Below are 26,902 nucleotides of genomic sequence, written 5' to 3'. Positions count from 1 at the left end.
AGACCGCCCAATGGGGGCGCGAGCGGCGCGATATTTGAATCCTGTAACAAGGCGACGTTGCGAAGGTCTTAGGCGGTGCGGGCCGGAGTGCGGAGCTAACGGCGCCGCGGAAGTTGGTGTCCTCCCTCTCCGGTCCGCGTCCCTCCCTGGGCCGGGCTGGCATTCTTGCCTGCCCCTTCCCACATGGCGCTGCTCCGACGCCCGACGGTGAGTGGGCCCGGCAGACCCCCCACACCGGCCAGGCTCTTCGGCCGCGCAGCCCGGTCACCCGCCTCTAGCCTCCTCTCTCTCCTGCGCAGGGCTTCTTCGTCCCAACGGGCGCCGCGCTCCCCTCCTGCCCGCTTCCCCTGCGCCCCAGCCTGCGGCCTGTCCTCTTTGCCAACCTCTCCCCTCCTCGGATCCGCTCTGGGTTCCCCGTTTCCGCCCTGGCCAGTCCAGGGGTGCGGGAAATGTAGGAGTGAGGAAAGCGTAGGAAAGCGCCTCGGAGGTGGCACCTGTCAAGTGAGCCTCTCCAGCACTGGACTTGGTACTCAGTGAGCGATCTCCGAGGGCTCTTTGTTGTTCGAGTGCTATCTAAAGAGAGGTTGTTGTAATTTCCTTCCTCTGTTCTCAAACTCCTTGCCAGCTAAGGGATGGGGGATGGGGAGAAGGACTGGAAGAAACTAGGTGGTCAACTGTTTTGAATGTTTGATCAGCCAGCAGTCATGGCTGTTTTTCGGATTTTTCACATTTCATTTTGTGTTAAGTTTCCTATTTATTTCCGCGCTCGAAGTCTTCCAGGTTAAGTTCACTAACTTATGCGTCTATCATTTTAAAAAATTAATTTCTTTAATCAAGTGTAATAAAGATTTTGCATATAATTTGGTACAAATGTAAACAGAGAGAAGGTTCCAGATTCATTTGTTTCCTCTTTGCAAAAATGCAAGTGTTAATGGTGTTTTGAATGTTTTTTTTTTTTTCTGTGGGCTTGAATTGTATCTGCGTCTACTTTTCCTTTGCTGGAAAATGGAGGGCCCTGACACACCTGAGTTCCATCCTCCTGACTATAAGCCTAGTTAAAAGCTGCCAGTTTTCCCCTCCAGATGGATTTAAACTTAGATTACCAGGCTTCGACCCATAAGCATTAAAATTTCAAACACTTTTTAAAAATTGGCAATTACTGCTGGAAAAAATTGAACAGTGTGCTTTTGAGAATCCTAATAAGTTGAATATATTCAATATTTAATTCCTATCCTTTTGTGGCTCGAAGTTGAACTGACAAGTAATTTTTGTCTAATCTGTCCCATAAAGTTCTTTCACTGTCAAATTCTTTCTATTCAGGGAAGGCTTGAGTTTTCTCCTGCCCCCTCTGTCTATCCTTGTAGATCCATTCAAACCCCCTGTTGGGAGATTTTTAAGATTAGGACTCAAATTCTCAGGGATAGTACATTCTGGTTTTTTTTCTCATGAAATGTTTATCACCTCTACAATAAAATAAACTTTTTTGTATGAATCCTTTTTCTAGCAAGTTTTGTTTCTAAGCACATTCTGTCAAAAGTAGGTTAAGGTCAACTAATGATTTTTTATTCCATACCATTTCAACTTTCTCTGAATTTGAGAGTAAAACTATTTTACCTGTGAAAACAATTTCATTTCTAAGTATCCTTAATATAAAAGAGTCCGTGCTATGGCAACCTCATTTTAAAAGGCAGTATCTCTAAAGATCATGTCTATAGGAGCACTTCTTATTTGTAGAATGGCGTGAGAATCAAAGCTAGTTTAGGTTTTAAACATCTGGACCTATTATGGCTTTTTAATAATGTTTTAATTGTACTTGTTATTAATCTCCCTAAAGTTTTTATTATAGTGAGAGCTTGCACATGTGGTTGGGGAGGGGCAGAGGGAGAGGGAGAGAGAGAATCTTAAGCAGGCTTCATGCCTAGCGCAGAGCCCGAGGTGGGGGGCTGGATCTCACGACCCTAAGAACATGACCTGAGCTGAAATCAAGAGTAGGACTCTTAACCAAGCTACTCTAAAGAAAGATTTTTAAATAGATTAATTTGGTATACAGGGATCTTTAACAAGTGGGTGCTATATAAGAAATAATCACTTATCTTGAAACCTCTTAATGGGATTATTTATTTTACAGATAAGGTGGATAAGTGATTTGCCTAATTTCAAGTGACGTGATCAATCACAAATAGCATTTTTAGTCTTCCTAAAAAAATGTATCTTTTCCCTCTCACAAATTGATCTCCGCATATTTACATTCTCCAAATTCTGCATTTGGATATCTGACATTAGCAAAGTATTATAAGTTGTCTCAATTCATCATTAACTTTCTCTCTCTCTCTCTTTTTTTTTAAGGTGTCCACTGATTTGGAGAATGCTGACACTGGAGTTAATTCTAAAGCTAAGAGTCATGTGACAATCAGACGGGCAGTTTTAGAAGAAATTGGAAATAGAGTTACAACCAGAGCTACACAAGTAGCTAAGGTAACAGCCATGAGGACTGTCCATGTTCACACTAGGCTGATTGTGTATAACTCTGAGAAGCAACACTATCTTGCCCTATTTATGTTTCTTTTTCCTTGTAGAAAGCTCAGAACACCAAAATACCTGTTCAACCCACCAAAACAAATGTCAACAAACAACTGAAACCTACTGCTTCTGTGAAACCAGTACAGATGGAAGTGTTGGCTCCAAAGGTAGGATGTTCTCTCTTTACAAACGTACGAAGTAGCTGGTTTTTGGCTAGACTGAGAGGGTGCCTTTATCATCACTGCAACTTTTTTTTTTTTTTTTAAGATTTTATTTGTTTATTTGAGAGAGAGAGAGAGAGCATGAACAGGGAGAGTGGCAGGAGAGAGAGAAGGAGAAGCAGACTCCCCACTGAGCAGGGAGCCCAATGCGGGGCTCAATCCCAGGGCCCTGGGATCATGACCTGAGCCGAAGGCAGACGCTTAACCAGCTGAGCCACCCAGGCGCCCCAATCACTGCAAGTTTTGAAGAACATTCATAACTAGAGCTGACCTTTGAATTTGTGTACAAATTGAACGTACACATCCTTTTAGTGATGGTACTTACTATAATGTTTTGACCTTGAATAACAAAGTTAATTACCTTGATAGTCAAATAAATTTAGTGATCTCAAAGTGAAATTTGGTCAGTTTTATAATCCATTATAAGAATGAGCTTGCCCATGAGGCTGTGAAATCTTACAGTTCTGAGACTCGTACTCATCATATAGGAATAAGGTAATACCAAAATTTTGTGTTGATAAATTGTGGTCTCTGTGACTGGTTAACTCAGTTGGAGTTAGAATGCTAATGGACCCATTGGCCTGTAATTACTATAGGACAGGCGCTGTTGTAGGTGCTGAGAATACAACAATCACTGCTTTGCTCTTTCCAGCGCCCGCACTTGGGTGCTCTCTCTCTCTCTCTCTCTTTCTCTCTATAATATACATTAATAACATGTCTATAACTTGTTTAACATTTTTCAAAATAATATATTGGATATATTCAAGAAATATATATATTGAGCACTTACTATGCCTATCCAGTAGTGTTAAGGCTGTTAAAGAGATATCTTGCCTTGAGGAGACTTATCCAGAAGGGGCACGTGCACCTGAAGTTAAATTAGTAGTCCCAGGGAATGATGCCAGATGCCCCTGGACAATGGATGATTGAGCTTCAAATGTCTAGGGTAGATGGAAGCACCATCCTTCAGAAAGTGTTTCTACAGGAGGGAGAGAACACTAAGGGATGGAGTGGTCAGGGGAAACTTCATGGAATCAGTGTGAATTTTAAGGATAGAGAGATGCTGATAGGAAAGAACACTTTTTTGGGGGGAACCAAGCACAGTAGGAATCAAGGCACCAAAGCAGAAGGAGTCCTATGATCTTGTCCTTGGGCTAAGGAGTCAGCACATCTAAGCTGGGTCAGAAGGTTTGTGGGAATAAGCAAAACATAAAGTTGGGGGAAAGGTTGCAGTTGGATTTGAAGGCCTTGGAATTTGGATTTTATCCCATCAGGCAGTGAGAAACCTGTGGAAAGTTTTGAGGAGGTGGGAAATGATGAAAGCAGTGTAGGCTGGCCATGGGAGGGACCTAAATGAGGAGGCATTGCAATTGTCACGCAAGAGCTGATGAGGGTCTTGAACTAGCCTGGATCTCCCCAAAGCACTCACCCACATACCACTACCTACAGGGTGCTAAGAAACCACATGGAATGTGTTGGGGTATACCAACTGGTTCCAGGGACATCGTCCTATATTTAGAAGGAATTCGTTGGCTGTGTTGTTTGCAGAGGAAGAATATGAGCCTTAAGCAAGCACTTGAGTATTTAAGAAACCATTTATGCAATAAGTTAGTAAAGAAATGGGAAAGTCAGGGAAGGGAGGTAGTTCTGGGGAAGGCACCTCATTTGGCTTTAGATTTGTTGAGGTAACAGAGAAACCTCCATGGGGAAAGGCACTCAGAAATATGCCCTCAGCATCTGAAGGAGAGGGGCAGACATGGGAGCCTTCTGCTTGCAGGTGATGGTTGCAAGCATGTTGCTTTTCCTAAGGCGGGACAGAGAGCGTCAAATCAAGAACAAAAGCCAGAACAAATCCTAAAGATCGACCTTACTTTCATAGGCCTTTCCTTGGAGGTTTCTAGTGCCTAAATGCCAAACCAAAGCAGCTTTTCAGCTTTGACCTCTTAACCATTATGTAGCATTTGATACGGGTGACTGTTTGAATGTGGTTCCTCCCACATGTCTGGAAGGTGATTTGGCAGTGTCTTTCAAAAGGTTATTCTCCATGCCCAGTAAATCTGTTTTTATCCTAAGAAAATTATTAGAGGCACACCAAGGATTTTTAAATAGTGCTGTAATGAATATCTCTTATGTAATAGAGAAATATTAGAAGATTGGTTAAATCTATCTGTTTAAGTTCAAGTATAATTAACATACAGTATTACATTAGTTTCAGGTGTACAATATAGTGATTCAACAACCCTATACATGACTCATTGCTCACCATGATAAGTATACTCTTAATCCCCCTCACCTAGTTCACCCGTTCCCTTTACCCAACTCCCCTATGGCAACCACCAGTTTTTTTTCTATATTTAAGAGCCGGTTTGGTTTGGTTGGCTTGGTTTGTCTCTTTTTTCCTTTTCTTTCCTTTTTTTTTTTTTTAAGTTTGTTTATGTATGAAATCTCTACCCCCAACATGGGACTCAAACTCACAACCCTGAAATCAAGAGTCGCATGCTTTTCTGACTGAGCCAGCCAGGTACCCCTGTCTTTTCTTTTTTCCTTTGTTCATTTGTTTTGTTTCTTAAAATCCGCATATGAGTGAAATCATATGGTATTTGTCTCACTTAGCATTAGACCCTCTAGATCAAATCATGTTGTTGCAAATGGCAAGATTTCATTCTTTTTTAGGGGCTGAGTAATATTCCATTGTACATATACCGTATCTTCTTTATATTCATCTGTGGATGGATGCTTGGGTTGCTTCCATATCTTGGCTATTGTAAATAATGTTGCAGTAAACACAGGGGAGCATATATCTTCTCAAATTAGTGTTTTCGTCTTCTTTGGGTAAATACCCAGTGGTGGAATTACCGGAGCAGCTTAAATCCATTTAATGAAAATACATGGACCATTAATATCATGTTTTGGTAGAATATTTAAAGATGTCAAAATGTATGTTACATTAGTAGAAAAATCAGATTATAACACAATAGAATGCAGTACAACCCCAGATTTCCTTTTTTTTTTAAATTTATTTTCCAGAGAGAGAGAGTGCGTGCATGTGGGGGGCAGGGAGGCCGGGGACGGGGTGGGAGGGGTAGACAGGGAGAGAGAGAATCTTACGCAGGCTTCGTATCCAGTGCAGAGTTTGATCTCATGACCCTGAGATCACAACCTGAGCCAAAATCAAGAGTTGGATGCTTAACTGACTGAGCCACCCAGGTGCCCCAGATTTGCTTTTATTTTTTTTTTATTTTTATTTTTTTAAGATTTTATTTATTTATTTGAGACAGAGAGAATGAGAGAGAGAGAGAGCATATGAGAGGGGGGAGGGTCAGAGGGAGAAGCAGGCTCCCCGCTGAGCAGGGAGCCCGATGCGGGACTCAATCCAGGGACTCCAGGATCATGACCTGAGCCGAAGGCAGTTGCTCAACCAACTGAGCCACCCAGGCGCCCCCAGATTTGCTTTTAAATGTGTGCAAAGTGTGGTTTTTTTTTTTTGATGGGGAGAGGGGCAGAGGGAGAGAGAATCTTAAGCAGGTTCCATGCCCATCACGGAGCTTGATCTCACAACCCTGAGATCATGACCTGGCTGAAATCAAGAGTTGGATGCTTAACCGACTGAGCCACCCAGGTGCCCCTAAAATTTATATGCAAAATTTGATGGTAGTTATTTTTGAGTATTATGTTGGGCTTAAGATTCATTTTCATTTTCCTCCTTAAAATTTTCAGATTTTGGGGCACCTGGGTGGCTCAATCTTTAGGTGTCTGCCTTTGGCTCAGGTCATGATCCCGGGGTCCTGGGATCAAACCCCGCATCAGGCTCCCTGCTCCGCGGGAGGCCTGCTTCTCCCTCTCCCACTCCCCCTGCTTGTGTTCCCTCTCTTGCTGTCTATGTCAAATAAACAAATAAAATCTTTAAAAAAATAAAAATTTTTCAGATTTTTTTCACCTTAGGTACATATTACTTTTCTAAAAAGAAAAACAACAAAAAGTGTTATGAACAAAACAAAGGAGAAATGTCCTCCTGTGACTTCTGCATGTCCACTCTTTCTGAATTACTCTACCTTTCCTTGGGGACTCCTTTTGCCTTAGCTTCCTGACAAATTTGAGGCCACTGTGTTTCAGATAAAGAATGATGGACCTGTAACTCCATTCGTATAAGTATCACTTCCGTGGCTGAAATGTGCTTCTAGTTTTAGAAGACATCAGGGATTAATGAACAATAATTACTTCCAATTCAAATATACTTTTCTCTGAGAAACGTAGTACAGAAGAGATCATTAAGTGCCCAGTTTAGGGGGAGCTCCTCCTCCTGGCAGACGAGCCCCTCTGCTTGCCTGGATCTGGTCAGCCATCTGGCTTTTACTTTGTCATCTGCTCTATCTGCAGTCATTGCTGCTCCTTTATAGGTGGTCCCTGGGGATGTGGCAATGCCTGTTGAGCACAGGGTTCTAGCAGCAGTGAGCCCTGGAAAATTTATAAGCCATGTGCTCATGAAAGCAGATGTTCCCAGCCAAATCCATTACTATACTCTGCAAAACCAGAGTTTGCAGCTGAATCACAAAGGGCTCTGGCTGAGAACTTGAAAGGGTTTCAGCCATTCACAGGTGTTTACAGAAGTGGATTATCCTGCCATTTTTAGAGGAACCAGTGTTTTTGTTGTTATTTATTTTTTTGCTGACCAATGAGGCTTTGGCAAACACTGAGTTGTATGTGAAAGGAAGGAGAAGATTTTTTCCTAGCCCCCTGGTTTGCTGGGCACTGGAGAAATCAGGTGAATGAGCCACCCACTCTGTCCTCAAGGAGCCCCCAGCCAAGTGCAGAAATGCCCGAGCACGCGTTCTAATAGGCTGTGGCAGAGAGAGATGCACACTTCGGAGAGGTGCCACGGGAGTCAGAGCTAGAAATTCAGATGAAGTTTTAGATTTAGAGATTTAATCTAAACACTAAATGCAGTGACAGTTGTGGGACTCTCTGATCAGATGGGGGGCCACCAAATGTGGGGTGCCAATTGGGTGGGGGCCAGCGGTGTGGGTGGTGAAAGGATTCACCCACGGCAGAACAAAAGAGAGCGATGGTTACTGACCAGGGAGCTGTGGGCCGGACAGCAATGGAGAGACTGTCTGCCAGAAGAGGGTGATGAGGGGCCACAGGTACAGGGTGGAACAAGGGAGGATGGGAATGTATGGAATTTTCCCGTTTCTGGTAATCTTCGGAATCTGTGCCTACGGCTCTTCCAGGTGGTTTGCTTAATGAGCCTGTTGGCATTCAGCTCGGTGGTCGCTGTGGGCCCCAAGTTCCCCTGCTCAAGCCTGTTGCCTAAAAATGCCTCTACAATAGTCATTCAACCATGAGGATGTTTTATGGTTAACTATCCCTAATACAAAAACTATGTATAAAGGGGAAGTAAGCACAACTTTTCACTTTTTTTTTTTAAAAAGAGTGCCTTTTATTTTTAATCACACAAGAAACCCAGTCATAACAAAGCAAAATACTACAGAAATATATCAAGTACATAGAATAGAAAGTCAGTTTATTTTTACTACTCTCCTTACCCTCCAAATTCCATTTCACTGTATTCCCTAAAGCTATTCCAGTAAATGATTTTGCCTTTTTGTAATTGTGTGTGCCTATGTTTGCGCAAGTACACACTTAACTGCTACAAATCATGAACTGTCTAATTGGAAACAACAGTTTTTCTGGGAGTCCTTTCTTGTTGCACTTAATTGACATTGTTTATTATAAATCTGGTAAATAAAGGAACTCTGGTTACCAAAAACTTGCACAAACACCTACATGTTTGCATATTAATAGTAGTACATTCTCTCACCAAACTCAGCTCAGACCCCGCCCTGCTCCTTACCAAACTGGAGCTTCTGAAGCTCAGCAAAAACTCACATTTATTGTTTCTTTTTTTTTTTTTTTAAAGATTTTAGTTATTTATTTGAGAGAGAGAGAATGAGAGACAGAGAGCATGAGAGGGAGGAGGGTCAGAGGGAGAAGCAGACTCCCCGCCGAGCAGGGAGCCCGATGCGGGACTCGATCCCGGGACTCCAGGATCATGACCTGAGCCGAAGGCAGTCGCCCAACCAACTGAGCCACCCAGGCGCCCCACATTTATTGTTTCTGACATGACTTTTCACTTGTCTCTGACAACTGACAGAACTCATTCATTAATCTAATTGGAAGGTTTTTATTCTCAGACCACTTTGTCATCCACAAGTTTGTGATGGTTAACTAGCTGAGAAAACTTTTAGCTTTGCATGCAACAGACACTGGACAGAGTATTACACAGTGGGCCCGAAGGGCTTAGGCCACTACCTGCACAGACAGTGGGATCTCAGGAAGGATTTTATAATAATTAAATTATGTTGGAGCCCAAGAGGAATGCTTTTAAGAAATTGTAAAATAAGGGCCAGAGCAATGACCCATGTGTTCTCCTGATAGCTTCGGGCTATGGCTAACCTCAGGCGTACCTCTGGGTAGACATGGGTAAGCATTTCAAGCTGCTCAGGCAGCACACATAGCACAAGACCGTAACCTCTGCCTCCTTAAACAGGCTTCCCACTACTGACTGCATTTCCCGGGGACACTGATGATGCTTATCCTTGAACTTAACCTAGCTGTATGTGCTCATTAAAATGTACATCTGATTCTAGTCACTCTTTTTTTAAAAAGATTCTATTTGGGGGGCGCCTGGGTGGCTCAGTTGTTGAACGTCTGCCTTCGGCTCAGGTCATGATCCCAGGGTCCTGGGATCGAGCCCTGCATCGGGCTCCCTGCTCGGTGGGAAGCCTGCTTCTCCCTCTCCCACTCCCCCTGCTTGTGTTCCCTCTCTTGCTGTGTCTCTCTCTGTCAAATAAATAAATAAAATCTTTAAAAAAAATTTTTTTTAAAAATAAAGAGATTCTATTTTTAAGTAATCTCTACACCCCACATGGGGCTCGAACCCACAATCTCGAGATCAAGAGTTGCTCGCTGTACCAACTGAGCCAGCCAGGCGCCTCTGATTCTTGCTGCTCTTGATCAGTTCCTTCAGTGGATTCACTTCCCTTTTGGTAAAATGTAAACTCCTTAGCCGGGTTCTCGCTCACCTTTCCAGCCCATCTTCTCACACGTCACGCACTAGCTCCTGCCATCCCAAATCAACGTGCACTTCCCAGACTTCGTTTCTTTGTTTCTTGGCTTCCTCTGGGACTCTGTACTTGCGTACCTTTTGCCCACTCATTTTCCTTGAGGTCTTACCCTCTCTGGTAACCTTATCTAGGTTTCTCCCTAGTGCCCCAAGTAGCTCTTATTCATTCTAGTCCCTTGAGGTTTGAAAGTTCTTGAATAAATGGCACGTATACCTGCATGACTCTTGCTCAGTTGGCCCTCCCTCAGTTTGAGAACTGATGTAGGAGGGAAGGATGGGTTTTGAATTGCTATATATATTTTGCTGTTGTTGTTTCATCCTTCCTTAAGCCTGGAAACTATCATCACTGAGCTTCAATGTCCATTAAAATTGTTTATTAAAAAAAAAAATTAAAAAAAAATTGTTTATTATACAGCCTTCTCTCTTTCTGTATTTTATTTCTTTAATACATACTCTTTATAGCCTAGCAGGCTTGTTAGGTTTTACTTCGAGAAGTACCTCTTATTCTTTTAAAAAGTAATGGGTTATTTATACTTCATTACTAAACACTTGTTTTAACTTACTTTATAAATTTTTAATTTGTATGATTTTTTTTTTTTTTTTTTAATACTCACCCAGTCAGCGTAAGAAAATACTGGATGTGTACTTGCTCGGTCTTTGCTTCCTTCTATTTTATTCATAGGCCGGAATGCGCTTTTCTGCTTTTTAGTTGCCAGTTTCTCAATTCAGAATAAATTAGTTTATGAGGGGAAATCTGTATACCCACAGAAGAGGCTACAGCTGAAGTGAACTGTCAGCTCTAAGAGTTTCTGCACCTAGGTGTTTAAGTTTCTTTCACTCAGTAAATATTTACTAAGCACCTACTATGTGTCAGGGATGATGTAGACATTTGAGATGCTGTAGGGAATAAAATCAGTTTAAATAAATGTATTATTTATTTATGAATGTATTTATAAATATATTATTTTCTACCTCTGCTACCTCCATAAGCTCTGTAGAGCTGACAGTCTAGCAGAGGTAGACAGAAAATAATATACATCATATATAAGTAAACTCCACAGTATGTTACAGCGTTACAGGTTCTATGGGGAAAAACACAGTAAGAGAAATGATGCATGTGGAGAGGGGGGCATAGGGGACAGATGGTAATTTAAAACAGGGGTCAGGATAGACCTAATTGAGAAGGTAACATTTAAACAAAACTTGAAGGTGAGAGAATTGCCCATGGGGGTGCAGGGATAAGAGCAAGAGCATTGTGGGAAGAGGGAGCCTGCTTGCAGTGAGGGAGGCTGCCATGAGGCCAACCAAGGGGAGAGAAATAGATGGGTCAGCAGAGGAAGAGGGCAAAGCCCGATCATGCAAGCCCCCAAGGCCATCATGAGGACTCAGGTTTTCCCTTGGAGTGAAATTAGAGAATTTTAAACAGAGGAGTATATCTCTAAAAACTTCATCTACTACACCTTGAATTATTCACCTTACTCTGAAATTTGTTTTGGCTTTCACGTATTTTAAAAATGCATATGATACTTTTAAACCAGTTGACTCTGCTCGTATTTGGCTCTGATTAACAATTAAGGCTACTGCCAAGGTAGTGATGCATGCACTTTAATTCGTTCATGTAGGGTCCTTCCATCCCACAGGAGGATATCTCCATGAAGGAAGAGAATCTCTGCCAAGCTTTCTCTGATGCCTTGCTCTGCAAAATCGAGGACATTGATCATGAGGACTGGGAGAACCCTCAGCTCTGCAGCGACTACGTTAAGGATATCTACCAGTATCTACGGCAGCTTGAGGTGAGTGGGCCTTTGTGTTTTGGTTGTGCAAGCAATGCGGCATTTACCATACAGCTGGGAAGGAAATGAGGTCAGCCTTTAAAACTTTGAATTCCACCGACAGGTTCTGCAATCCATAAATCCACACTTCTTAGATGGAAGAGAGATAAACGGACGCATGCGCGCCATCCTGGTGGACTGGCTGGTGCAAGTCCACTTCAAGTTTAGGCTGCTTCAGGAGACTCTGTACATGTGCGTCGCCATCATGGACCGATTTTTACAGGTGAGCGTGGCTTCGGGGGCTCACTGTAATGGCATTCTGCAACACCAAAGGCTGATACCTGAAGAAAAGATCAAAAGCCACTTGGTGAGAAACCAAGGAACTTGAGCGGCTAGAGGGAGAAGTAGCTAGGTGTATCCAACCTCTGATGATGCTGACCGCTGCTGGGTGTTTCTGCTAGGTCAGCCTGCCGAAAAGTGCTGGGGGGTCGGGGGCTTGGCACTGCGTGGCCAGTCGTTCCTCCGAGCAAACATACCAGCAGGAGGTCTGAAAGTCAGCCCGAAGCCTGTGGTGCCTGCGGGTGCTGGTTTTCCAGGCCTGCTTCCACGATTTCCCGGCAGCTTGTAGTTTGGTAATCCTTGGTTAGGTTTCCTTGTCTGAAAAATGAGGAGTCTGGCTAGAGAACTTGGCAGTTTCCAGCCAGCTGTGGCGTGAAACCGTGTAGAAGAGAGAGGAGGCAGGATTGTTAAGAAAGGGGTCGGGAGTGTGTGTGGGCAGTGTACTGAGAATGGGAGGTCTGAAGCCGAGGAATGTAAGAGATTCAGCTGAGAGGCAGAGTGGTCATGGAAATAGTTATTGCCTGGTGACACAAAATGCTGACCACTTAGAAGAAACGCCAGACAGAAAGCACTCGTGTGTGATACACCAGCCAGGAGCCCTGCAGATTGGGATTTATTTATTTCAAGTCAACATTTATGATACAGCTCAGGTACAAATTCTGCCCCAACAGTACAGTAATAATGGTGATTATTATAATAATGACCCTGAGATACTGCAGAATCCTAAGAAAGCATAGATTCAGTGGCTTGCATTATACATTCCTCACTGGGTAGGAGAGCAGTTATATTTTAGGTAGATTTTCAATAATGAGAGTTGAAGCAAGGAAAGCCAAGTCTCTTTTATTTTATTTTTTTTATTTTTTTAAGATTTTAAAAAATTTGTTTGACAGAGAGACACAGCGAGAGAGGGAACACAAGCAGAGGGAGTGGGAGAGAGAGAAGCAGGCTTCCCACTGAGCAGGGAGCCTGATGTGGGGCTCAATCCCAGGACCGTGGGATCATGACCTGAACCGAAGGCAGACGCTTAACGACTGAGGCACCCAGGTGCCCTGCAAAGTCTCTTTTAAAAGAAAAGGGAATTTAAGGGAAACACCCTGAACTGAGATTTTCCCCGACTCTAGAGCCTCTTTGGAGATTCTTAATGCTGAATAATGAGTGTACTTTTGGTAAGGATTAAGGAAGTGTTTGAGAGACCCTCCCCTTCCTCATCCCTAGGCATCCATTATTTAATCCTGCTGTTTGGCTGGGCCTCATCTTGATGCAGACATGTTGAATGCCATGTTGGGGCTGCCCCCAGGTACTCAAGCCAGGATGACAGGGCTGGAGCAGACTAGGAGCTTGGTTCTCAGGCATAATTCTTCCCTACTGAGCAATTGAGTGATCTGGAGCTAGTGTCTGAATCTCTTCTCAGGCCATCTCTTTGCAAGTAGGGGAAAATACATTCGCTTCCTAGGATTTTTGCAAGGATTCAATGAGATGATTTTTGGCATCTTAGCACTGTGCCCAGCATATACTGAATGCTCAAATAACAGACGGCTGCTGGGAGTAGTGATGGTACCCACTATTTTTTTTATTTTATTTTATTTTATTTTTAAGTAATCTGTCTACCCCATGTGGGGCTCGAACCCACAACCCCGAGATAAAGTCACGTGCTCCACCAACGGAGCCAGCCAGGAACCCTTGATGGTACCTGCTATTAACACAGATGTTACCTGTGCTTGTAAGATGGGTGTGAGCAGAGACAACGTGTACTTCTCCAGGACGTGGTTCCCTCTCACTTCCTTCCACCCAGAGCCCCAGTCCTCTCGCTAGGTAGGACTTCTGACACATTCTTCTTCAATTAGGTTCAGCCTGTTTCTCGTAAGAAGCTTCAACTGGTTGGGATTACAGCTCTGCTTTTGGCTTCCAAATATGAGGAGATGTTTTCTCCAAATATTGAAGACTTCGTTTACATCACAGACAATGCTTATACCAGTTCCCAAATCCGAGAGATGGAAACACTGATTTTGAAAGAACTGAAATTTGAGTTGGGTCGACCTTTGCCACTACATTTCTTAAGGCGGGCATCAAAAGCTGGGGAGGTAAGTGCCTCCGGTTCTATATGAGACTTGATTTTGCTGTTTGTTGTCTTATCCTGGAAACGTTGATCCAATTAAAGGAAAACGTAGGCATTTATAGGACACATCTTTTCGATAGGTCCTAATGCTTATCAGTTCTTTTTTTTTTTTTTTTAAGATTTTGTTTATTTGACAGAGAGAGATACAGCGAGAGAGGGAACACAAGCAGGGGGAGCGGGAGAGGGAGAAGCAGGCTCCCCGCCGAGCAGGGAGCCCGATGCGGGGCTCGATCCCAGGACCCTGGGACCATGACCTGAGCCGAAGGCAGACGCTTAACGAGTGAGCCACCCAGGCGCCCCAATATCTCATCAGTTCTTACGAGAAAAGACCTCATGCTCTGTGTTTGTACCATACTGTGGAATAGGGTAGTTGCTGGGCAGACCAGTGAGTCGAGTGGCTTTGAGCTCCTAGGCCTTTGCCCAGGATTTTGCAAGAGGGTAATAGTAGCTGTGCTTCTTACTGTCCGCGGCTGTTCTTTCATAGGTCGATGTGGAACAGCACACTTTAGCCAAATATCTGATGGAGCTGACTCTCATTGACTACGACATGGTGCATTATCACCCTTCAAAGGTGGCAGCGGCTGCATCCTGCCTGTCCCAGAAGGTTCTGTGCCAAGGAAAATGGGTAAGTGTTGGGTTAAGAAGAAATTAGGTTCTATTTTCGGCCCCCTTGATATGAAAGGCCTTAGCATTTTCCGCACACTATCCTCGAGGCAATGGTTGAAATCCAGAGGCCTAAAAGAAGGCTGCTTGGGACGCTTCAGACAGAGGTGAGGCAACCACACACAGCATGGCACCAAGTGTGCTCTAGAGTTGTGAGGCCTGAGCCAGGCCACCGGCAACTGATGTGCTCAGGTTTCTGGGATCTTTGCTTAAGTGAAACAAGCAAGCCATCAAGCATCTAAGACAAAGCAAGGCCAAGGCCTCACTGATTTTGCCAGTAAAGGTAAAAGGAGCCACTTTTAGATTCATACAAGTAGCCAGAGTTGCTGGCAATCACACACACCAAAAAAGGACAACCGAAACAAAAGGGACCAGATGACTGCAGTGTGAGTCGTGGGATACCCTTTTGCGGACGAGCTAATTCTAGACTGCCACTAAATAGCTTTATAGTCTGTAGATGTACCCCAAGAGCAACAGAACGAAAGCCTCATCAGAAACCAGGTGTTAAGAAACAAGTCTCATGATAGCCTCTCAGGGGAGATTCAGAAGGGAAAGCGAGCACTCCTCCCACACCCCTATCCTCTTGTGTTCCAGGAGGATCACAAAGCATTTTGCCAAGACAGATAAGCTGTGGTTCAGGCCTTTGCCTGGGTGGCCCTATGTAGATATGTGTGAGATTGCCAGGGCACCATGGCAGAACTCTTCCTCTACACGAGTGTATACATTTGACATCTTCTATGAGAAAGAAGGGGAATAAGAGAGTGGTATATGTGTGCTTATGTATTTTCTAATTTTTCAAAAACTACACGTAAACCAGAAACTAATGAAAATGATACCTGTGGGGTTGGGTGGGAGCAGGGTAGAAGGCTGAGGATGGGAACAGGACTTCTGGTTGTAACTTTTTATCAACTGTATACAGTATAACGTAACTTTTTTGACTTTTGAACAATATGAGTGTTCATATATTGAACAATATGAGAGTCCCTAAATGGAATTAAGCAGAAACAACAATGTCACTATATATCAAGTTGGTAACAACACAGAGGGAAGAATTAATTCAAATAACTTTTGAAGGCAGTATTTGGACTGTGCATCCTTACTGGTATGCAGCTAGACAAAACAAAGGACCGAAAGAGGTAACAGACTTCAAGTTTACTTAGGAGCTGTATTGTTAGTAGTGTTCTGTTATTGTAATTGCGAGACTATTTTTATGAATATTATAGGATAAAACCACCATTCGTGTTACCAAAAACTAAAATTTTCACTATAAAAAGATAATATATGTTAACAATTAAAAACAAAAGGAGGGGTGCCTGGGTGGCTCAGTCGTTGGGCGTCTGCCTTCGGCTCAGGTCATGATCCTGGGGTCCTGGGATCGAGCCCGCATCGGGCTTCCTGCTCGGTGGGAAGCCTGCTTCTCCCTCTCCCACTCCCCCTGCTTGTGTTCCCGCTCTCGCTGTCTCTCTCTTTGTCAAATAAAATCTTGAAGAAAAACAAAGAAACAAACAAAAGGAAAACACCTATAACATTAAATCTGTTTTCAAATTGTCAGTAAATTAAGAATGAGAGGGCCTGGAAACAATGATAATCCTGTAGCAATGAACACACCCAGTGCCTACATCTTGGATACTAAATGCCGTTACCCACTAAGAACTAGGTCTCCTTTGAGAAACAGCTGAGATCACGGCCGTGGCAGAGGAAGTATAAGGTGAGCCTAGGTCAATTTGTAATAGATACTGAGCAAGTTCTCAAAGATCTACGTCAAAAGGACATAGGAACTGGCTTGAAAGGGTTCTGACTAAATCTGAGCTTTAAAAAGAATAATGACAGTAATAGATTGTAATGCAGTTTTTAAAAATCCATGCATTTATAATGACACAAAAGAAAGTATGGAAGGGGGGCTCTTTTTTTTTTTATCAGTAAAATACCAGCTAATTAAGGCAGAAAGAATGGTAGAGTTAGAAATGAGATTGTAACTCCTGATGTAATAACTGATTCAAGTGAGAATCAACTGATGATACCTTTATCATTAGGTGAAATTGTTTTGGAGAACAAGATTCACATGGTCTCAAAATATGACCCCACAGATCTGTAGTAATTCTGAAGAAAAACTGTACCTTTGTGCTAGAGAGGTCTGGCAGTTACCACCTTAACCTGGTGATCAATCTTGGCATCACCGATGGTAATGCTACCTGACTTGACAGGTCTTCTGGTGCAGTAGGACGTATACAGGATCGCCTCTATGAAATTCTTGCCCAAAATGTTTGACACGAATCCAGTCATCAGGAAACACGCAGATTTAAAATGTTCTAAAAGTAACTGGCCTGGATCCTTCAAACAAGTTGTCATTTAAAGCCAAGAAAATAGGAGTCGTTTTTAAATTTAAAAAAATTAAAGACCAGATACATGGCAGGTACCTTGATTGCACCTGGATCTAAAAGAAAAATCTGTACAAGATATTTTTGGAACAATGGGAGAAATTTGAATATAGACTATGTACTAGATGATAGTGTGGAAATGTTGATGTTTTTTCTGTGATAACGGTTTGTGGCTAGATGGGAAAATACTTCTTAGGAATGTTTTTGAAACATTTAGAAGTGATGTGTCATGGCGTCTGCAACTCATTTTCAAATAGTTCAAAAATTGTGCGTGAATACATACATACAGAATTTTTGCTGAACCATTTGAAATTGAGTTAGTTGCAGACACCAAGAGAGGGAAAGTGGAAAAAATGTTAATAATAGATGAATCTACACAAAGGATATACAGATGTTCATTATAATATTTCAGTTTTTCTGTAGATTGGAGATTTTTTGAAATTAAAAGCTTGAGGCAACAAGGCTGCTTATACATGAATGATACATGGTCCTGATACCAGGGGCTCATTTTAACTAAATTACTTTACTCTTAGACCTGCCTTCCTTGGGCTCTAAACCTATTAACTGCAGGTCTCCCTGTTTTCTGGGAATTGATTTCAAAAGGCCAGTAGTTGTGTGTTATTTCAGGATTGCTCTTGCTTCATCCTTTTGTTCTTTAAGCTATTTTAGGACTAAGATTAAATTGTGATTTATTTTCCCAATCATATTGTGCATATGAGACAGATGTATTTTAACCTTTAGAATTTTATTACAAAACTAAAATAAAGTCAGGTTACATATCTTCACACACGATAGGTCTTATTATCAATCAACAACTGTTCTGTTGCTCGATTTTTGTTCTCTGGGAGGCTAGGTCAGAAGGCTGGGGGTAGAGGCTTCTCTATTCTCTGTTCTCCAGTGCTCAACTACGCAGGGCCCCACAAGAGAAGCCTGGATTTCATAGATTAGTTTGCCGCCTGCGGCCCAGTTTATTTCTTAATTCTGAACCTCTTTCCCTGACTGACAATATGGGTGTCTGGGCTCTCGAGCTCCCCACCAGCCGCTGCCCAGTAGGGCTTTGATTGGGGTGGGGGGGTACATGTGAGATGTGCTAGTCCTGGGTCTCTGCCAGTCCTGTGAAGGGGTCATTCCTTTGTTGGGTTTTGTTTTTACTCTGTCCCACTTGCCATCCCCTTTCAGTGCGGTGAGAGAGGCTAGCGTGAAAGCTTTGTCACTTGGAGCACCTTCTATACCTGTGCAACCTTCTTTAAAAGTTGATAACATGGGACCGTTGACACTTGATTTAGCTGAAGCTGCACAGCGTCTTAATTTAGCCTTGCTCAGAGCCAAAGTCATCTTGCATTTACTGGCTGCTTTGCTGGGACCACGATAGTGTTTAGGGCTGCTGTTGTATTTTCAGAAGGTAAGCATATCGTTTTATAGCTTTTACATAAGTGGTAAGTGATGTCAACGTGTATCAGATAATGCTCTTCTAAAGAAGTGGAGGCTTTATCTTGCCCCTTCTCTTTGCATTGCGTTCCAGAACTTAAAGCAGCAGTATTATACTGGATACACAGAAAATGAAGTCTTGGAAGTCATGCAGCACATGGCCAAAAATGTAGTGAAAGTTAATGAAAACTTAACAAAATTCATCGTAAGTACTCCTTCCTAAACTGTGAAAAGCATTAGAATACGGGTTTTGTGAGTGAGGGTATGCATATGTATGTGCGTTTGCGTTTTCATGGAAATGTAATACTGACATTTGTGAGAGTCTGTTGTAGCACAAACTCTTTTCTAGTACAGCAGGGGATGGAGCATACGGATATACCCCACAAGCAGACTCTTTAAGACAAGGTAGCTAGGCTAACCGTGTCCAGGCCCAGTGTAGTCAGCCAGCCATCCCATGCCTCCACCCACACTCGTCCTGGCATCCTGGGGAGGGCACGCAGCAGTCAGGGCAGGTGCTCACCGTGTCGTCTGGAACCCCTTAAATGGCCCTGTGGAAGGCTTGGGGACTTGGGGCCTCTGTCCAGGATCCTCTGGGACAATGGCCAAAAGGCCCCTGAATGCAGGTGAAGAAGGAGGGGCAAGAAGCCCATTCAGAAAGCTTCCTGGGGGCCTGGTGCCTGTCTCCGTGTGGCCCACCTGAGAGGTGGAGGCAGAGCGGATTGGGCACTGTCCCGTGCTTGTGTGACACCGAATATCACCAAGGATCTGGTGACAAAGAGCAAGGCATTTGTGCCAAGTGTCCTGACAACCTGCTTTGCTTCCTTGCATGTAGCTTCCGCGTAATTGAGCGCACTGCGGAAGTGTGAGGGTATTGTCTGGGATCTGCTAAGCACTGGTTGCCATTTGGCTTTTGTTGTCATTGTTGCTGCCTGTCCTGGCAGACCTGTTATGGCCTGGTGGCACTTAGGTCTGATAAACACAGCTCCCACCTCCCACCCCTCTGGCAATGTAGGAGAGAGAGCCTACTCCTTGGACCTTGACATCATTTCTTCCGCCCTCACCGGTGCTACCAGCTGGGTTTTATCCGGTGCTGGGCAGGGAAGGAAATTGTCAGGTGTCGCACATTATGACCTCAGAGCGCTCGCTGGCTTCAGTGAATCGCCATCATCCTACCAATTGGAGAGATTGTGGGTCTGGCCCCTAAATACTTGTGAGTTAGACCAGGAGTGAAGTAGAAGGTGGGGGTCCTGATGTGTGCTTAATCACAGATGACTTCTGCAGGCCATCAAGAATAAATATGCAAGCAGCAAACTCCTGAAGATCAGCACAATTCCTCAGCTGAACTCAAAAGCTGTCCAAGAGCTTGCCTCCCCTCTGATGGGACGGTCCTAGGCTGCTGTGGCCCTCGGGGAAGAGTGCTCCGTCGTGCACTTGGTCTCGCTGATTTGGAGCTCTTCACTTTGTATATAGTCCTCTGGTCTATTTCATGAAACCTTTCCTTAGACCTATTTTCTAAAATGTATATTGAGGAAAAATAAAGCTGTTAATTTTTCTTAAAGTGTCCTGTGTGTTTTTTATTTATTCAATCTATACTGAACAAGATCAGTAGAAGCTTGGTTTGACTAATATCTTTTTGAGCTGTTATGGGTAGCATGTAAATTATTGTCTTTGTGGCTTTGGGAAAGATCTTCCTACCATTTTCTCAAATGGAACAAACTAGAACTTGGCTTCAGTGATTGCTAACCCATTCCTAAACTTCTGAAATATACCAAGATTGACTCATTATGAAAATTGAAAATGGGAGGATAACCATGACAGTTCTCTTTCTAGAACCTACTCAACTATCTTCTCATTCCTACACAGGAACGCCTGGCCCACTGGGGTGAGGGCCACCAGAAGCAACCCTCATAATGTGTCTGTGTCTCAAAGGCATGGTGGGACCAGGAATGTCAGTCCTAAAGGACCACCGCTGGAAAACGAAAATGGGCCTGCGACACCTTGTTAGAGTTGAAGGTTGGAATGCATTTTCCTATTTCAGCCACCTCGTAGGTTACTATTTGTTATTATTTTTTGGTGGGCAGTTGATCACATTTAACATTATTTTCTACGGGGGAATGCATTCTCGGTCTCCAACCACTAACTTAAAAAAAAAAACACCATAAAATAAATGAGTGCCTTATAGCAACAACTTCCCAAACTATTAGTTCAACACATGTTAATTGCTTTTGACAAGAAAGGAGCTAGTCAAATACATTTGGGAAACACTGCAACTCACTTTGAGATTCATACAGGCTCTGAGAAGTTTTGCAGTAAATTCCTTTCTTCCCCCAGTCGAGAGTGTGGTAAAGCTGCCTTGTGTGGGGCAGCGAGGTCTGCGGGTGCTGGTTCTGGGACGCAGCTGTGGCTTGTGCCTGGCCTGGGAGGAGAGCCTGGCTGGCTCCGGCTAGGGCTCGCTCCCCATCTCTCTCCCTAGGCAGGTCAGGGCCGCCTACAGAAGTCTGTAGGTGCCAAGCGCTCAAGCACAGGGAACCTGGAAGCTGTGTATGTTGAAATCCCAGTGTAAAGCTTCTAAGTGTCTCTGGTTGAACGAGACTTGTTCCCATGGCAGCCTTAGACTGACTTGGGTCACACATGTGAATAGCAATGAAGTGAGACCATGCAGGGAGCTTTCCTGGCTCTGAAAAGCCAAGTTAATTGCCCAGGGATGCTTGAGCTCCAGCTTCTCATCAAGAAGCGACGGGTTTTGTAGGAATATTCTGAAGACGTTTTATAGCTTCCTTATTATATATTTTGCTTAGTTAAATATTAAATAGTCTGATTCAGGAAATTCATACTTCCAGAATGTCATAAAAAAAAAAAGACCTTTCAGATACTTCCTTATGTGCCTCAGCAGGCACCCAAAACTAAATTAGTGTTATAAATGTGAAATAAGCTATAAAAGTAGAAATCATAATATCGTAAAAACACTGAAATTAGAAAATGAGATGATGTAAGCACAGTATTTGAAGAGCACAGATCCTGAAGCTGGATTGCACGGGTTGGAGTCTCGTTCGCAGCTGTGGGATCTCTGTGCCCATGTCTGTGTGTGTAGAATGGGGGTCCGAGCATCTCCCTCATAGTGTTGGAGTACTGACAAAGGTATGGCAAGCCCTTAGCGCCGCATCTGGACGTGCTCCAATGTTCGTGGCTGTTATTTTAAGGAAGTTGATGGTCTTGGAAAGAGATGGACTCTGGGCATTCAAAGATATGTAGACACCGCCCTTCCCGTCAAAGGAGTTTGCAAATTTAAAGCTGTGGAGTCTTATTTGTGAGTTTTTCTTCTTCTTTTTATTTTGGTTCTTGATTATTATTATTTTTTTGGTTCTTGTTCTTTGAGAAAAGTATAATTGGAAGTTGGAAGGCTGACAATTAGACTATCAAACTCCTTGATATTAGCTGGAATGAAGACAGAGATGAAAAGCACCGGCCTTGGGGGTCAGATCAGGGGTCAAATGATGGTTCCTCTCCTTACGAGCTACATGACCTGGGGCAAGGGAGTGAACTGTACTGAGCCTTCTTGCGAGTGGTTTTAGACGAGGCCATGCCTGTCAGAGGGGCAGCTACAGTGCTGTAGGAGGGAAAGGCGTCCGGTAGCTGGTAAGAGTAAAATAAGCTAATTCAGGAGCAGCTGTGAAGGCCAGCGAGGCCTTGGGAGAAACCCAAAGGGAGGCAGCAAAGGGAGCAAGCGACATAGCAGAATGGCTCCCACTCTTTGACCATAAAAGTCAAGGGAACCGGGGACAGCAGTAGGTTCTCCCCGGAAGATGCATCCCGTGCACACAGTGCTCCTGAAACCGGACTCTGCCCCCACCTGCTGCTGAAAGCACTGTAAAAGCAGCCAGTAGAGCCAGGGCCGGCCTCGTCTGCCCAGCGGCACGCAGGGGAGGGCTGCGGAGTTTGCAGGGAGTCCGGATGGGAAAAGATTGGGATTCTGTACAAGCCCTGCTCCGTGGCACGCCAGTGGAGGTCGTCAGTTATGGGGGCACACAGCCGTGTTGTCTCGCACTTGTTCTCGTGGACTGCTCTGCCTGGAAGGAGGAAGCTCTCCCTGGTGCCCTGGATGAGCTGCTCTCTGCACTGAGACTTGCTGTCCCCAGCAAGAGACTCCCAGCTTCCCTGGCAGTTGAGGCCAGGTGACTAAGTTCCAGCCACTAGACTGTGAGTGGACATGGTGTGTGCACGTTGCAAGGAATGTTCTTTAAAAAAGAAACTGCTTCTCATCCCCTTTCCACCTTCATAGGGCTGGACTTGGTAATGGTGGTGAGTCACGTTTGATCAGATGGGCTGGGACAATACATGTGCATGGTTTGCACGACTGTTGGCAGAACAGGTTATAAGAAAGGCCTCACCCTTTGTCCTCTCCGTGGGCATTAGTCTGGCGTCCTGAAACATTGGGGAAGAGATGGCCCTTTCACATGATGTTTTCAGAGAGCCAGCTGCACCCCCTGTTCATTAGCACTTAGCCCCTCTGGTGGTTCTCAAAATGTGGCCTGGGGGTCCTTGAGACTCCTTGAAGAAGGCCATGAGGTCAAAACTATTTTCATGATAAGACTAGGATGTTAGTTGCTTTTTTTCATTCTTGTCTGTCATTAATGTGGTGGAATCTTCCAGAAGCTACATGACATGTGATGATGTCCTCACTCTGGTGGTTAGTAGAATGTGTATGTGGTTTTGGTGTTTTTAAATTTTTCTGTTTGAATTTCTAATATAGTAAATACCAATAGCTGTACGGACAAAAGCAGAACTCTGAGGTCTTCAATAATATTGGAGTGTAAAGGGGTTCTGAGGCCAAAAGGTTTGAGAACTGCTGGTCTGCTACTCGTTGAACATCTCTGCCTGAAGGAACGTTCAAGCCTGCTCAAGGTGCTTGGTTACTTTAAACCTCTGGTTGAAGGGCTCTCTCACATCCTTACACTGCGTTTTCCACATGTGTGGTGTATGTGCACAAGCACACCATCATCCCAAACAGGATGGCGTGTTCTAGAAGGCAGGGGTGGCCCCTTGATCTTCTTTACATACAGTCTCCCAGGTGAAGTGACTCTTGACCTAACTAACAGGGAACAAAATGGCAGGCCTGGCTAGATGCGGAGCCAAGAGAAACCTAGGATCATGACTTCAGTGAATTTACTCACCTGTTTAAGCAACATTGAGGACCTCCTCGAGCCTGGCACTAGGTAAGGCACATGGGTGCAGGGCTGGGGCTTGCTCTGTGACCCCCGCGAGCCGGGGCTGTTCTAGCTGCTTGTGTGGATGTTAGACTCTGTTCCTATGTTGTCACCTAGAGCCTGAGGGGTCCCAGTTACACACCAGTTTTAAAGGCCTATCATTAAATTAAAAGCAGCCAAGATTGATTCCCCCCCATTTTTTTTAATGCATAACATTAGGAAAATTATGTAAAGCCAATAATTTTTGAGTATAGCTGACACAATGCTATAGTAGGTTCAGGTATAGAACTCAGTGATTTGACAAGTTTATACATTATGCTGCGTTCCCAAGTGTAGCTGCCATCTCTCTCACGGCCTCACTATTACAGTGTCATTGACCGCATTCCTTATGCTGTGCCTTTTATTCCCATGACTTGTTCATTCTATGGCTGGAAGCCTGGATCTCCCAATCCCCCTTGCCCATTTCGCGATCTCCCTACCCCCCCCGCCCCTCCCATTTCTCTGTATTTATAGGTCTGATTCTGTTTTTTGTTTGTTCTTTTTTTCCTAGATTCTACTTATGAATGGAATCATATGGTGTTTGTCTTTTCAGCCTGTCCATGTTGTCTCAAGTGGCACAACCTCATCCTTTTTTTGAATACATTTTTATTTAAGGAATTTCGCAAGTGATTCCTTCCACTGCCCAAGGTCACCTTAGTTCCTCCAAAGCTTTAGTTAACATTTATCCTCAAGATAGGCCTTTTCAAAATAACTTATATTTAATTCAGGCTGTCCTGTCACTTGGCCCCAAATTCCTTTTTTTTTTTTTTTTTTTTAAAGACCCTGAGATCATGACCTGAACTGAAATCAAGAGTTGGCTGCTCAACCAGCTGAGCCACCCAGGCATCCTGGAACCAAACTATACTTTAAACATTATTTGTTATTGTTCTGTTCTTGAACACACAGAATTAAGTGGTTTACTTTGTTCTAAGTTCAGATACATTTTTTTTTCCTTATATGTAACCCCTGATAATTTTTCCCCTGGACTCAGGAATCTTGGAATGACAAAAAGGTGTGTGCTGGTCAAACCCTACTTTCCCAATAGCTTCAGAAAGGCCGAGGCAACCAGGAGAAGGAGAGGCAGAGAAGAGACCGTCTCCCCCGAGAACCACTGCCTCATCGATAGACATTCCATCGTTTCCGACTTTTCACTATTACTGCAATAACCACCGCTCTGGCCTGCTAGTCTCGCCTTCACAAAGTGCCACCGACTGGGTGGTTTACTGACAGAAATGGACTGTCTTCCAACCGTGGAACCTAGAAGTTCAAGATCTGCTGCGTGTGGGTAAGGTTGGTTCTTTCTGAGGGCTTTAAAGGAAGCACATCTGTACCAGGCCCCTCTCCTTGGCTGTAGTCGGCTGTCCCTTCACGTCCTCTTCCCTGTGTCCATCCGTGTCCAAATGTCCCCTTTTTACCTGGACACCAGTTATATTGGTCTGGGGCCCAAACTAATGACCTCATTTTAACTTGATTATCTCTGTAAAGACCCTCTATTTCCAAATAAGGTCATACCGTGGCGTACTGGGGTTTAGGGCTTTAATGTATCTTTTTTTTTTTTTTGAGGAGATAGGGAGACACACTTCCACCCATAACAAATGTCACAAAAGAACAGGTGGTTCACTGATTCCTTTATTTATTTAGGAGGTAGGGGGAGGGACAGGGGACAGAGGAAAATTACCTACAGGGCAAGGGTTGAGGAGGATTTGCAGGGGCTGGGCTAGAAAGCAGTAACACTGATTCTATAGTTGAAAAGGAGTAGTGCACATTTGTAAGTACCTGGTGGGAGATTTGTAATAAAACCTACCTTACGAATAAGTACAGTGGAATACTACTTAGTACATTCATACATGTTTCTACCATCTTAAGATTTTTATATATACAGTATATGATCTGTTTTTATAAATGTACAGCTTGAAAAAAGAGATCCTTCTTGTAATAGGTACAGCATTAAACACAAAACCAACATGGGCCAGCCACATTCCAACTGAAGACCCAGAGAAAGCAAGGCCCCCAGCCCCTGCCCAGCAGCCTGATGGTCCTGGCGAAGCGTAAACCAGCACCCCTCTGCACCTGTGGGCTCCACAGGCCACGCTGGCCCTTGGCATCTGCACGGGAAGTGCCCGATCATGCCAAGCCCAGCCTGTAGAGGGCAGGTCCTCCCTGAGGGAAAGTGGCAGAGAGGAATGTGTGTGTCTGGTAAGGTAAAGAGGGTTGAAAGAAATGTGCTCTTTGACTAAAGGCACTTGTCAGCGGCCGCTTACAGCCAGTCCCTGGGCCTGGTGAGCGAGTGGGGTGCTGTTTTGATAGAGCCAACAAGGTCTGAGTGGACCTCGCCTGTCCTCTCACCAGGTTTAAATACAATAAATAAATCTTAGTGGGTGGTTGTTTTGCCCTCCTGGGCTCCTATGAATAGGGCTACCTTTTAGGATCATTTATGGAGTGACACACCCTGTCCCCAACCCAGCATTTCAATGTCCTCCATGGGGAAGGTGCCAGAAAAACTCCAGGCCTTAAAGGAGGAAGCAGTTGCTTGCTATGGATCAGAAGGAGAACCCCAAACATCCCCTTCCCTGTCTGGAGCTCCTTCACCCGTGAGTCAGAGTCTCTTGCGCCTCAGATCTTGGTCACATAGTTGTTGGGGAACAAGCCCTGCTTGCCTCGTAGTCGACCTGTCCACCAGCCAGAGGGATCTGCGGGAGACAGAGATGGCGAGAGTGAGGGTGAGCAAGGCGGCCCTGCCTGGGCCAAACACACCCTGCCCTACGGGTGCATCACGTGGGCAAAGGTGGTTTGGCTCCCTCCGTCTGCGTTCTTTGTCCTTCTTTATTTTCTTTTGTTAATTTTTTAAAAGATTTTATTCATTTGAGCAGGAGAGAGTGAGCGGCGGAGGGAGAGGGAGAAGCAGAGTCTCCACTGAGTGGGGAGCCCGACGTGGGGCTCGATCCCAGGACGTTGGGACCGTGAGCTGAGCCGAAGGCAGATGCTTAACGGCTTAACTGACTGAGCCACCCACCCACGTGCCCCTTTATTTTCTCTTAAATGAACGCGTTGTTGTAAAAAGTAACCCCTCCCCCACAGCAGACACAGACAGACCACTCA

At 44.2% G+C, this 26,902-nt stretch overlaps 2 protein-coding genes across 5 annotated transcripts in view; one reads left to right on the top strand and one right to left on the bottom strand.

The window, feature by feature from the left end:
• The first annotated feature begins 45 nt into the window (after positions 1–45).
• CCNB2 (cyclin B2) lies at positions 46–20,728 on the top strand. Of its 4 annotated transcripts, none has more exons than XM_064570398.1 (9): positions 46–207; positions 2,347–2,475; positions 2,577–2,687; positions 11,487–11,657; positions 11,761–11,919; positions 13,820–14,056; positions 14,576–14,716; positions 18,655–18,765; positions 20,424–20,728. In XM_064570398.1, exons 1-9 carry the CDS (start codon positions 184–186, stop codon positions 20,469–20,471), a joined length of 1,131 nt encoding a protein of 376 aa, XP_064426468.1. In that variant the 5' UTR covers positions 46–183; the 3' UTR covers positions 20,472–20,728. The 4 variants fall into 4 exon arrangements, with proteins under 4 accessions (XP_064426468.1, XP_045755916.1, XP_045755914.1 ...); XM_045899960.3 differs by lacking the exon at positions 20,424–20,728 and adding an exon at positions 19,842–20,120 and having other exon boundaries at positions 11,505–11,657; XM_045899958.3 differs by lacking the exon at positions 20,424–20,728 and adding an exon at positions 19,842–20,120.
• Positions 20,729–25,410: 4,682 nt separating this feature from the next.
• Positions 25,411–26,902, bottom strand: part of MYO1E (myosin IE) — a 194,779-nt gene continuing 193,287 nt past the window's right edge. Inside the window, exon 28 of the mRNA XM_064570382.1 lies at positions 25,411–26,493. Within this exon, the coding sequence (XP_064426452.1) occupies positions 26,417–26,493 (77 nt within the window). The 3' untranslated portion in view covers positions 25,411–26,416. The remainder of the gene's footprint in view (positions 26,494–26,902) is intronic.

This window comes from Mirounga angustirostris, unplaced genomic scaffold, assembly GCF_029215605.1.
Source record: "Mirounga angustirostris isolate CCGP_5_RB_7025 unplaced genomic scaffold, mMirAng1.0.hap1 SCAF_9, whole genome shotgun sequence".
NCBI classification, from domain to species: Eukaryota; Metazoa; Chordata; class Mammalia; order Carnivora; family Phocidae; genus Mirounga; species Mirounga angustirostris.
Note: the sequence above shows the minus strand (reverse complement) of the source record. Positions and strands in the feature narration are given on the sequence as shown.

Excerpts from the sequence above, each read along its gene's own strand:
- CCNB2 (XM_045899958.3), top strand. The coding sequence starts at position 184 with ATGGCGCTGCTCCGACGCCCGACG. Across the intron at positions 11,658-11,760 it reads AGTATCTACGGCAGCTTGAG|GTTCTGCAATCCATAAATCC; the intron begins GTGAGTGGGCCT and ends TTCCACCGACAG. Across the intron at positions 14,057-14,575 it reads GGGCATCAAAAGCTGGGGAG|GTCGATGTGGAACAGCACAC; the intron begins GTAAGTGCCTCC and ends GTTCTTTCATAG.